The 13,024-nt window shown below is 43.6% G+C and overlaps 1 protein-coding gene across 3 annotated transcripts in view; it reads left to right on the plus strand.

The window, feature by feature from the left end:
- The first annotated feature begins 8,730 nt into the window (after positions 1-8,730).
- Positions 8,731-13,024, plus strand: part of SPATA18 (spermatogenesis associated 18) — a 34,409-nt gene continuing 30,115 nt past the window's right edge. For all 3 annotated transcript variants that reach the window (XR_010943000.1, XR_010943002.1, XM_067735948.1), the window contains exon 1: positions 8,731-9,047. Coding sequence is in view for 1 of the 3 variants with exons in the window: in XM_067735948.1 (XP_067592049.1) it covers positions 8,961-9,047 (87 nt within the window). In the remaining 2 variants the exon portion in view is untranslated. The remainder of the gene's footprint in view (positions 9,048-13,024) is intronic.

Below are 13,024 nucleotides of genomic sequence, written 5' to 3' on the forward strand. Positions count from 1 at the left end.
CTCTCTCGCACTTAGGCGGTGAGATACCTGATTTTCCTAATGCCAAATTCCCCTTAGGCTATCTGAAAAAAAAATTACCTTCTCTTGGATTCCTCCTTGCTGATCTCCAGCTCTGTGAAAGGACACCTCACTACTCTCCTTGATGCCAATTCCTGCATAGTCTTTAAATTCACTCATAAGACCGCAACTTTGATGTAGGTCAATCCCAAATGCATTATCTTCAAGCTTTTTTTTCCCTGAAATAATATTTTAAGTCCAATTCTCCCAGCACTCTTACGAGATAGGTCATGTTATCGCCATTTTACAAATGAAGAAATCAAGGCTCATAGAGGTTAAACACCTAACCAAGCTTTCAACTACAAAAGAGCCAGGATTGAACCTAAGTCCACTTGACTAAAGTGTTTGCTTTTTCTACCATATCACATAACCTTTAATTCTGCGCTTCCTTTTGCCTGTTACATATTATTAGCATTTAGAAGTGCAAAGCAGAGCTCCGTAAGGCTAGAGTACTAGTCAGAACATAGAGACCATTATCCATTCATTCACATTACAGTGGATTAAATAGTGTTCCCCCCGCAAAAGATATATCCAAGTCCTAATTTCCAGTACCTGCGAATGTGACATTTTTGGGGAATAGGGTCTTTGCAGATGTAATAAAGTTAAGGATCTCAAGATGCGATCACTCTGGATTTAGAGTAGGCTGTAAATGTAATGCCTGATGTCCTTATAAGAAGAGGTGAGGACAGAGACACACACATGGGAGAAGATGACGTGAAGACAGAGGCAGAGATTGGAGCCATGTGTCTACAAGGCAAGGGATGCCAAGACTTGTCACCAAAAACTAGGAGAGCATCCTGAGACAGATTCTCCCTTAGAGGCTCCAGAAGGAACCAACCCTGCTAACTTCTAACTTTCAGAACTGTGAGAGAATCAGTTTCTGTTGTTTGAAGCCACCAAGTTTGTGATCATTTGTTATGGCAGTCCTTAGGAAACCATCCAAAAATTAAACTCAAGAACTTCCCCTCAATCTACTTTTCCTGTGTTCTCTTAGTGAATGACACCACCATCCTGTCAGAAACCTCAAAAGTCATTTTATACTATTTCTAGTGTGATCCTTCTACAGTACAAACCTGATCATGTCTCTCCTCACCCTGGTGCTTAAAACCCTCCAATACCTTGCATGATAAAAATCAAACTCTTTATGGTGAGATATATATATATATATATATATATATATATATATAGTCCTTTACTTTTTGGTTCCTGTCTACCTCTTTTTAGCCTCCTTTCCTGCCCCTTCCACAAACTCATCCTTCACTCCTGCCGTGTGCAGTATCTGCAGTTCCCAAGTATTTGTCTGAACATATCAAGTTCTTCATGTCTCTGTGCCTTTGCATATGTGGATATTTCTCTTTTTCATCTAGATATTCTTCAGCTTGTCCACTAAAACGCAGCTCAAGGGATATTTCTTTTGGGAAGACTTCTTTTTTTTTTTTTTTGCGGTACGCGGGCCTCTCACTGTGGTGGCCTCTCCCGTTGCGGAGCACAGGCTCCGGACGCGCAGGCTCAGCGGCCATGGCTCACTGGCCCACGCGCTCCGCGGCATGTGGGATCTTCCCAGACCGGGGCACGAACCCGCGTCCCCTGCATTGGCAGGCGGACTCTCAACCACTGCGCCACCAGGGAAGCCCTGGGAAGGCTTCTTTAATCTTCCTCCCCATCATGAATTGCTGATTTCCGTGCCCCTGCCTGTGATCCTCAAGCATGCCTTTATTGTCACATTTCTTCCACTAAGCTGAAATTTATTTATTTGGCCATCTTTCTGGTCTATGAATTCATACCTCCCCAAATCCCAGTCATCTTTAGGCACCAACCTCAGTTCCACCTCTGCCTGACAATTACAGCCAATCATTATTATGCTCTTTTTAAAAAATAATTAGTTTTTGGCTGCGTTGGGTGTTCGTTGCTGCGCGCTGGCTTTCTTTAGTAGCGGCGAGTGGGGCTACTCTTCGTTGCGGTGCGCGGGCTTCTCATTGCGGTGGCTTCTCTTGCTGCGGAGCACAGGCTGTAGGCGTGCGGGCTTCAGTAGTTGCAGCACGTGGGCTCAGTAGTTGTGACGCACGGGCTTAGCTTCTCTGTGGCATGTGGGATCTTCCCAGACCAGGGCTCGAACCCGTGTCCCATGCATTGGCAGGCAGATTCTTAACCACTGTGCCACGAGGAGTATCCCTTACTCTCTATTTTTAACTGTATGGCACCAATTTGCTATGACACCCATTTGATACTTAGTAACACATTATCTTGTGTTATTTTACTTTTCATGCACATAGATTGTGCTCCTGGGTAGACTGTAAGCTCATTAAAATATAGGGATAATGTGTTACTACTTCTGTGTTGCCCCAAATCCTGGACATATTAGGAACCAAGTACATCATATGTACTTAGTAACTTTGATGGGTGACTATTGGATTAATTTTTTTCTATTGGGTAAAAAATATTACTGGCACCTAAGTGTTGCTGATATGTGCACATGCATTACAATTTCCTTTCTTCAGGGGGATGGAGGAGGAAGTAGAGGAAGGTCAGTGTTTCCATACAATTTTATATTTACCCTATTGTAACTTGTCACAATGAACTATGGTTGTGTCTCTCTCTCCTGAATAGATTGTGAGATGCTAGGGAGAAGGGACTGAGTCTAATTTTGCCTTAGGATTAAGGCAGTTGTTTCTGTCACGCTAGAAATTCAGTAAATGTTTATCAAATGTGTCGAAAAGATCTATTTCAACATCCTTCATCCTAGAGACTGTTCTCATGCTGTCCCACGTCCCTCTCCTCAGGTGTTTAAGGGTATCTTATAATGTAGATTATACCCACTGCACCTTTGCATCAGCCTAATGTGTCCTAAGCTCATACCTTCAATGACCATTTTCTCAGAGCCAAGTATTTGCCAAGAGTCTAGCGAGCAAAGCTGAAAAGCTTGAGGGCAAGGATGCCTTCTTTTCTGAACTAACTAAAATGATGGAATCCTGGGTTGAGATAGGAGGGGTATCTTGTAACCCTCAAAAATCACACCAAATCTACTTTCCCCCCTCTTCTAATCTGTATTTGCTACAAATGTTCTATAGTATCAATAGTTTATTTACATGCTAAGGTGATACAGTTGTGATATATTAAAATTTTCCTCATTTTTGTAGTTTAATCAATAGTGGGCATGAAATAATTTTACAGAAAAATTCTGAACTGTTGCACTGAGTAGGGAATGCTTGTTGGTATTATACAGAAAACAGCATCCCTGCTTCTGTCCAGCGGGGGGAAGCTTCTTTCCAGTGTGGCAGAGAACAAAAAGATCCAAATGAAGTTGATAGTATGAGAACACAGAGCATTCAGGTTACAGAATGCTGAGTGAATGGACAAATTAGTGTTTTCTACCTACGAGTAGAGACAAAGTGCTTTGGCAATACTACCAATACAATTTGAATTTAAAAGACACTTCATGCAATCGGGTCAGCAAAGGCTAAAAGATTTTCTTCAAATGGTAATATAGGCCCTGACCCAAAGGACTGAGATTCTGACACGGACAGCCGTAGGATAAGAATAGCATGGCACACACAGAAGAGGACTGGGGTGCCTGAAAAAGAATCCTGGCCAGAGCAGAACAGATTATGCCTTTAGCCACACTGGCTAAGGGTTTGCAACTGTCCCTAGTGAGGGAGCACTGGAAATTATGATGAAGATCCCACTGTATATCCTTGTAGCTTCTTGCATACAGGTTTCTTACATACAAGCGTGAAAAACACACACAGCTCTCACTATACTGAGAGTGGGTTCTCTCAGTCTTTTGTTGGCTTCTTAAAATCCCAAATTAAAAATATCTCCAGCTAACTGATGTAGGTAAAATATGAACCAGACACAATTAAGGACTTTCAGAAAGCCTATTCCACCCAGATGTTTGACTCTTACACTTCTCTAGATCAAATGGCTCCTGGCTGGGTGGTAGAATTATGATGCTCTAAGAACAACCAACTGGCTATTACATTTGCTTTTCTTCTACCTCAATGGGATTATGACATCAGATATGAAGCAGCCAATCATCTCCTTCCTACCTTCTTTCCTCTTTTCTTTCTTTTACTTCTGTATCTTTTTGTTAACAATTCAGTTTAACGAACATATATAGAGGGCTTAGAAAGTGTCACTTGCTGTGCTGAGGATATTAAGCTAAATAAACCTTTGCCTTTTTCTTTAAGAAGCTCACAAGTTTATATAGGATGCAGACAAATAAGTTTAATATAGTATGATAACTTTAACAGTATCAACATGTCTAAAGTTAGAGAGAGAAAGTATAAAGAAGAGAGTAATGAGCTTTGTTGGGTTGGAGGAGTTAGGAAGATTTTGTCAGTTTGAGCTGGATTTAAATTAATTAAAAGTGCAACTAGGGCTTCCCTGGTGGCGCAGTGGTTGAGAGTCCGCCTGCTGATGCAGGGGACACGGGTTCGTGCCCCGGTCCAGGAAGATCCCACATGCCGCGGAGCGGCTGGGCCCGTGAGCCATGGCCGCTGAGCCTGCGCGTCCGGAGCCTGTGCTCCGCAACGGGAGAGGCCACAACACACACACACACACACACACACACACACACAAAAAGTGCAGCTCTAGTGAACCCACTTGTTTATTTCCTGGAGGTTAGGTATATTAGTTATTCCAGAAAGTCTGCAGATTAAGTTGTATGCAAGAAAGAGGCTCAACTTTTGCTTATTGGCTAATGCTCTCAGAATCAAGGCTTGACCTCAACTGAACTGTGAACCAAAAACTGAAACAAAGGGCAAGATTTGCTCAATCCGAACCATAACCAATATGTTAAAAGGAAAAAAAAAGGAAAAATAGCATTAAAGAATGTGAGAACTGTAAGAGATCTTAGAGCTCATCTAGTCCATGTTTTTCATTATATAGAATGGAAAAAACATGAGGTTCGGAATGATTAAAGACTTATGTAAAGTCGTGAGAAGCCACTAACTGGCAGAGTGTGAGATAAAGCAAGAGTATCCATGTTCCAAGTTCATTGTTCTTTCAACTTCTCCATGTTACCTGATAGTGTACCAAAAAGAAAGATTTGATTTTTATCTTTTCTTCCCAAATAATTGCCTACTTGATAATATCCTAAAACAATCAAATTGGAACAAAATTTAGAGCATCAAAAGATTCTCTGAATAGTACCTTTACTTAACTGATATTTTCTTTCATATATACACATAAAATAGACTTTTATTTATTGTTTTTAAATTTTTTTGCGGTACGCGGGCTTCTCACTGTTGTGGCCTCTCCCGTTGCGGAGCACAGGCTCCGGACGTGCACGCTCAGCGGCCATGGCTCACGGGCCCAGCCGCTGCGCGGCACGTGGGATCTTCCCGGACCGGGGCACGAACCCGTGTCCCCTGCATCGGCAGGCGGACTCTCAACCACTGCGCCACCAGGGAAGCCCTAAAATAGACTTTTAAAGCAGAATCTCAAACTTGTTGAGTGCATACTTGTAGTTTGAAGCATATGGATTCTTCTTTAATCAGCAACATCGACTGTTTGCATTCCAGACTCTAGCTCTCTCTTAAATTGATTACCATCCTACACCCATAAAAAGCTCTGAGGAGGGGATCATCATTAAGGGCACTTATGAGGATATCCCCTTATTCCTACACGTATGGAAATTCTAAGCTTGTATCAAGTAACATCACCAGAGAGCTAAGAAATGGGGTGACAATTGCTTGGCCCTCTCTTTGATGGCATGTGTTCTAGTTTTACCCCCTTAGCATTGATCAAAGGTGACTGCAAGAAACAATCAAATTAAGATTGTTTCTATATTTTCTAAAAAAAAGGGGGGGGGTTTATTAAGGACAGCTTCATCTATGTTGTTCTATACTCTTTGGAAAAAAATAAACATATTTTAGAACTGGTACCAGAAAAATGTGTTTTCATTCAAAAAATTAGTATGTATACTTTTAAAATCAAATAGTACTAATCATACCGCCCATTTTCCTTTTTGCCTTGACTACTACAAAGCCCAGAAATAAATGTAAAATAAGGCTCAATCTTAGTACATAAGCTTAAATTGGGGGCATATTTTTTCCATTAAAAAAATTTCTAGGGGGCTTCCCTGGTGGCGCAGTGGTTGAGAGTCCGCCTGCCTATGCAGGGGACACGGGTTCGTGCCCCGGTCTGGGAAGATCCCACATGCTGCGGAGCGGCTGGGCCCGTGAGCCATGGCCACTGAGCCTGCGCGTCCAGAGCCTGTGCTCCGCAATGGGAGAGGCCACAACAGTGAGAGGCCCGCGTACCACACACACACACACAAATTTCTAAATCTAACAATGATATTTTCCACAAGCCTTTTACTGTAAGCCATCTCAGATCCTCTTTTGGAAGTTTTGGGGGGATAAATAATGAATAAGTATGCATTTCCTTTGTTTTGAGTCCTTAAGAACTATGCTTGTTGTTAGTAAGCATCAAGTTCCTGCTATGGGCAGCCATGCTCCAGAATTCTACAGAAACCAAGAAGTGTATGAAATGACTGGAGGCCTGAAGGGTCTTGAATCTAGCTGTGGGGCTCCAGTACTGTAGAGATAAATAACATCAGGTAGCATATTGTAAAGTGATTTCAAAGACCCATTTTATCCTAAGACTCTATAATAGTCTATTAAATTAGTAATATGAACATTTGGTCAAAGCATATTCTGTTTTGAGTTGGCTTAAATATTGATATTTTGACTAACATTTTTCTGAAGGTGGTAAAGTTTTTGGGTAACTTTGGTTCTGAGTAAGTTTTCATAAAAGCAGTTTGTGTTCATGGTAGAAATTTGGAAAATCAGAAAAGTATAAAGGAGCAAATTAAAATCATCCGTAGTCATGCCTTGGTTTCACGTTGTATAATGTAACACAATATATATAATTTAGTGTCTGGCTTTTTTCACTTAACATTATGTAGTAAGAATTCCTAGATACTAGATATTCTTCAATAACAAGATTTCTAGTGTGAAAATTTCATTGAATGGTTTGCTCAGTCATTACGCTATCATTGATTTACATTGTTTCCAACCTAGTTTTCTCTGTTTAATATAATACTGTGATCTACATTCGTCGTAACAGTGATCATAGCATTTAGGAAGCACTTGCTATAATATATGCCAAGCACTGTGCTAAGTATACTTCACATGAATGATCTTATTTAGTCTGTAATATTCCTGTGAAGTAAGAACTATTGTAAGATGATATAAACAAGGATTAGCAGTTAATTAAAGTGTCCATAGCAAGGAAGAGGATTTAACACAATCTGATATAAGCAAATATTCCAACTTGGTTTTTATTAATAAGTAAATCCGACTGTTCAAAGATTCCAATTGCCTATTAAAATGTGCAGTTACTGGCCCTAAATTAAGAAATCTATGAGATTCTGCTCCATTCCCTTCCTCCTTCTTTATAATTTTTTAAAGGAAGAAAGTCTCTAATGAATAGTGTTTTTTTTAGTTTAGTAATCGTTATTGCACCATGATAAAATAATGTGTGTTCTTTTTATATTCCTTAGTTTTTCTTTTTGTAGAGATATAATCAAAAGAATACATTATGTATGATTCAATATTTGTATATTCTGTGAAACGATCACCACAATAAATCTAATTAACATCCATCACCACACATAGTTACAAGTTTGGGTTTTTTTTTCTTGTGATGAGAACTTTTATAGTTCTTATTTTGTGGTCTATAGAAGATAGTAAGAACATAGGCTCCAGAAATGAGCCTTTCATTTTTATTAGAGGACATTAAAACCATTGTAATTAAGAGGAAAAAAGGGGGGGCAAAAATTCTGAATTTTACGGTAGGTGGACATGTGCAATGTTCATATATTCTCATATACCTGAAGAAAAGGAACTGAATTAAACTAGCTAGTTGAGGCCCTGCTCCACCCACACTGTTTTAATGAATAGATGAGGATGATTTGCAATCTGCACATCATTTGATAGCATAGAAAATAAGGGTTCTAAAGTGCTTAATGATGGTTGAAACGGTTTCATTTCTTAGGTAGTTCAAACTGTCACTGTGGCTTAATACACCCTTTTGAAATAGCGCCAAACCGGCCCTGAACTTGAACAAAGTCTCAATTAGAGAATTCATAATTAAATGAAGCTTTAGAGTGTTAGTGATTCTAAAAATAGACCAAATCTTGTTTAAACCTGATTAATTTGTGAACATCCTGGAGCTAACATCTATTTACCTGGGCACCCACAAAACCCTAGGTGTTAACAAATGAAGAATTAAAGCCTTGAGAAATGAAAGAATAAAGGAAGGACCCAAACAGGTGCTTTCTTCAGAGCCTAACCAAAGACGTCTAGGGAGAAACGACCTTTGCTTTTCTAGACAAGAGGCCTCCAGCTGACCCCCATCCTACACTAAGGGCGCGTCTCAGCCCATCAGCGGGTAGGGCAGCCGCCGTCCGTAGTCTTAGCGTCTTCCAGCCCCCGGCCCAACCCGGAGTCTCACTGGCTTTGGGCACCCTCGCTTTCGACCACCAGCATCGGGAGGAACGGCGGCATCGCGCGGGGTGCCCGGGACCCCCGGGGTCGGAGGGAGGGCGCCTGGGCTGCAGGCGGGCGGAGGGCGCGGCTGGGGCTGGGCGGCGCGCGTACCTAACAGCCGCGCGCTCACGTCAAGGTTTGTTTCACAATCACCCGGGTGTTCTGGCCGGGGCTCCGGGCAGCCGCAGGGGAGCCTGGAGACCGCGCGGGGCGGCGTATGAGCTGCGGCGGCTGTGGCCCAGGGCACCTCCCTCCGGCTTCCCGAACCCTGCCCCGTCCGACCGGAGAGGGAGGATGGAAACACCAGCCGCGCTCTGAGCCCCTCCAGAAGATAACACTTTTCCCGCCACATCGGCTCGCGGTCCACGAGTCCATCTCCCAGAGCGGGGCCGAGCGGAAAAACGAGCAATGGCGGATAACCTGAGGAAACTGGTCTCCAACGAATCTTTAAGATCGATGCAGAACCAGCTAGAGTCCTGGCTGAGGCAGTACAACGTGAGTCAGGGTGGGAGACCCCCGGGGCTCGCCCCTCCCTCTAGTTCCTCGCACGACCCTCGGCGGGGACTTCTTAGCACTGGTCTCCGGGTGGCCGCTTTGCCAAGTCCCGCGGTTGTGATGCCTAACTAGGGCCCAGCATCGGACCCGCATCGCCGGGAAGGAAGGAAAGTGCGGGTTCCCCTTTCTCCGTGCGGAGCGCGGGACTCGGAGTCTGGGAAGAGAGCACGCATTTTACCCAGCAGTAGCCAAGGACGCCGGCGGCCCTAGCAACGCGAAAGCCCTGCGAGCCGCCGGGGTCTGGTCAAGACTGCCACTCTCCCGCCTATCCCCTCCGCCAGCGGTCTACCCTCATACCCCCGACTCGAATTATTATTATTATTTTTACTACATCCCTCCTCTTGCCTTTCCTCAAGTCTCCCACTCTGGGGATGACTTGTGGTTGTATCAGGATGGATTTTTATAAAAATACACCCAGGAGTTAGTACCCAGAAATCAGTGAAACGGGCAGTTGTTACTGTTGCGGGTTTCACTTGTGTTCTGGTCAGCATGGCAAGTAAGGCACAGTTTCAACACCAGGGCAGATTTCAGAAGGCCTGTTGCCAAGGCATGTGTAAGCCCATATTCTCTCATCAAACCCAGAAGGGTTCTTCAAATCTCCTTAATCCCCACTCCCACTCCAGTTCCAGTTAATCTCCACCACCCAGAGAGTAGAACTCCAGTGCTGAATTTTGCTTCGGTTGGTCTGTCTTAAAAAGGGGAGTCCTATTTTCACACAGCAAGTAGAACAGGGAGGCAGAGAGAGCCGGGGACACGGAATCAGTCCCCCTAGCTTCTAGGTCTGGCTCTGCATAGAACTAGCTGAATCAACTTATTTAACCTCTGGGTCTCAGTACCTCCCCTGCTAAATGGGAGACTGGAATTAGATGATAGGTAAGGTGCCTTTTTAGATCTCAAATTTTTGAGTCTAGATCAGCTTGTTTCTGAAATTCTACCAGGAAAAATGCAACTGGTTGCTGTCATGAGTCCCTGGGCTTTCCTATCCACCCTGTAACCAGGGCTCCTGGGAGGAGGGGAGCTCAAAGCACAGTTACAGGTTTCTTCTTAGCCTTCCTTCCTAGGGTTTACCCCCTTCGCGCACATTTAAAGAACGAGCACTGATTATTCCTTCTCCACCGAGATTGCAGGAAAACTAAAATTCACCTCTAGCACAAAGCCTTGGATTCCCCTTAGCACCTACCTTTAAAAGTGGCTACTTGTTACCTAGTCTCAGAAGGTTGAGAATAACAAGTCCTATACATGTATTCACCCTTCTTAAAACTCCCTCTTACAAGAAAAAATGTTTTTCTTGCTTGTGGTCTAAATTAACTCGGAATATTAAAAAGTGTATTCAGTTTGTCACTAGACAATATTTAACACAAATGATACTCGTAGTGGCTGGACCAAATTAAATGATTGCTTTGAAAATACCTGTAAGTACTGAGAAATGCCAAAGTTTATTGCACTTTCCCTTCTCACTGACACTGGTGCATCCCATTCCTCTGTTCTCACTGAGACCATTTTAATCTAGATTCTTCACCTGTCCCACCCCGCCCCCTAAAACACACACAAACACACACACACACACACACACACACACACACACATGAATAGTAGAGACTGCACTCTAAGAGATAAATGGCTTTCCAAATTTTGTGGCCATTCCCTGGGCAACATCATTTCTTCTCAACTCTTTGGCGTCTCTGTCACATTTGACTCTCAACACCCCTATTCTTCTAAGGCTCTAATAATTTGTCTCCTTGCCTCACCCACTCCCCCCTTGTAACTGTTCTTCAAGGGCCAGACTTTAGAAATCTTCTCTTCTACCTCCATTCCTGCTTCATCTCTTACTCCTATGCTGATCATCTCATATCTATATTCAGGTCCTATTCTCATCTGAGCTCTCTCTTCTCCAACTGTACATTGGACATTTTCAGTTGTGCTATTGTCATCTCAAAGTCAAATCAGCCTGAGACTGACCCTAGCCTCTCCCATGCCCCAAACACCAACTTCTTTCCTAACTTAATAGTCTTTATCATGACATACTCCACTTTCTTCTCACCAGCAGAATCGGTGGGTACCAGTTGTAAATTCGTGCAGAACCTGATCACTTTCCACCACCCCTGCTGCTGCCACCCTTGTCCACCTTTGGTCATCTTTTATTTGGATCATTAAAAAAATAACCCAAAGTGATTCTTCTAAATGTCAAGTCAGATCAGGTTACTCCTCTGGCAAAACTCTCCAAACTTCCTGTCTCAGAAAAAGAGTTCCTACAATGGCCATCAAGCTCCTATACAACTGTGGTCCTTTAAATTCTGTGATGTCATCTCTTACCCTCTCCCTTGCTCAACCACTCCAGCAATACTGGCAGTCTTAGAGCAAAGCTGTCCAACAGAACTTTCTATGATGACAGACGTGTTCTGTATCTATATCTATATCTATATCTATACCTATACCTGCACTGTCCAATATGGTGGTCATTGGGCACTTGAACTCTGGCAAGTGCAAACTGAGGAACTGAATTTTTTTTTTTTTTTTTTTTTTGCGGTACGCGGGCCTCTCACTGCTGTGGCCTCTCCCGTTGCAGAGCACAGGCTCCGGACGCGCAGGCTCAGCGGCCATGGCTCACGGGCCCAGCCGCTCCGCGGCATGTGGGATCTTCCCAGACCGGGACACGAACCCGTGTCCCCTGCATCGGCAGGCGGACTCTCAACCACTGCGCCACCAGGGAAGCCCTCCAGTCCAATTTTTATACAGCTGTACAGGGGATCGTTTTGCGGGGGCTCCTCATCCCCCATACCAGTGGTTCTCAACGCAGGCAAAGCCCTATGCCCTGGGACAGTGCTTTTAAAACTTCCCCATAGAGATGAATGCATTTTACATCACGACATAGCACACATACACCCTTACATAACTGAAGTAGAGGTTCATAAATAGTTCTTCTCTTTAGTAATTGTGATATACTCTGTTTTCTTTTTCATTAATTTTTTTAGGGAGAGCTGAATGAGACTCACTAAATCAATATCACTTCCCATTAACGTTGTGGTCTTGGTTACACCTACAAATCATCTAGAAAGCTTTTTAAGCTTTCTAATGCCCAGATCCCACACTAGAGCAGTTAGAATTTTTAAGAGTGGGAGCCCACAAGGCTCCTCGGGTGAAGGCTTTCCTGAATCTTCCTGGCTTCTTACCACTTCCTCCTTTGAGCCTCACCTCTGACTTCTGGACCTACCTTTATTATAGCAGGCAGTACTCGATTTTGCATTCGTTTACATGTTTATCTGAGACTATAAGTTCCTTGGGGGCACGAGACTGTCTTGGGTCCCTAGCACCCAGCACACCGTAGCCTCCTCCATAAAGATTTGTTGAGAACGTAAATGCATGAGTGAAGCAGAGAGTAAACCATCTTCTTTGGCTTCCTCGTTCTTCATCCTTCTTTCTGGGTGTCCTCTTATTTCTTACTGCTCTTGCTTTGTTTTTCATTCACTGGCCCCTCTTCCTCAGCCCACTTCTGAAACAGTTAAATTGCCCTCTGCCCCGCCCTCAGCCCCCTCCCTACTCTCCCCTCTCGATGGGCCCTCCTCTGTGCACGTGGCTTCCATTCTTCCTCTGCTGGAGGCTTCCAGAGCCGCACCTCTAACCGTCACCTCTTTTCTGAGATCCAGATGACTTTCCAACGGCTTCTGGTAAAGCTTCGTGTTAGAGAGCTCGGCTCCAGTTCCAGAAGCTGCAAGGATGGGTTTAGGTTCCAGCTGAACCATCATGTCTTCCAAATTACTTAAGAGCTTTGTCTTCCTCATTAGTGAATTCGAGATGATGGACGGTGTCCAATTTGTAGGGTTGCTTTGAGGATTAAATGAAACGTTTAAACATGTATTTAAAGCTCTTAGCACAGTGCCTGGCTGGCAAAGGGTAGGTGCTCAGTAATGGTTACATAC

Source organism: Pseudorca crassidens, chromosome 4, assembly GCF_039906515.1.
Source record: "Pseudorca crassidens isolate mPseCra1 chromosome 4, mPseCra1.hap1, whole genome shotgun sequence".
Classification (NCBI taxonomy): Eukaryota; Metazoa; Chordata; class Mammalia; order Artiodactyla; family Delphinidae; genus Pseudorca; species Pseudorca crassidens.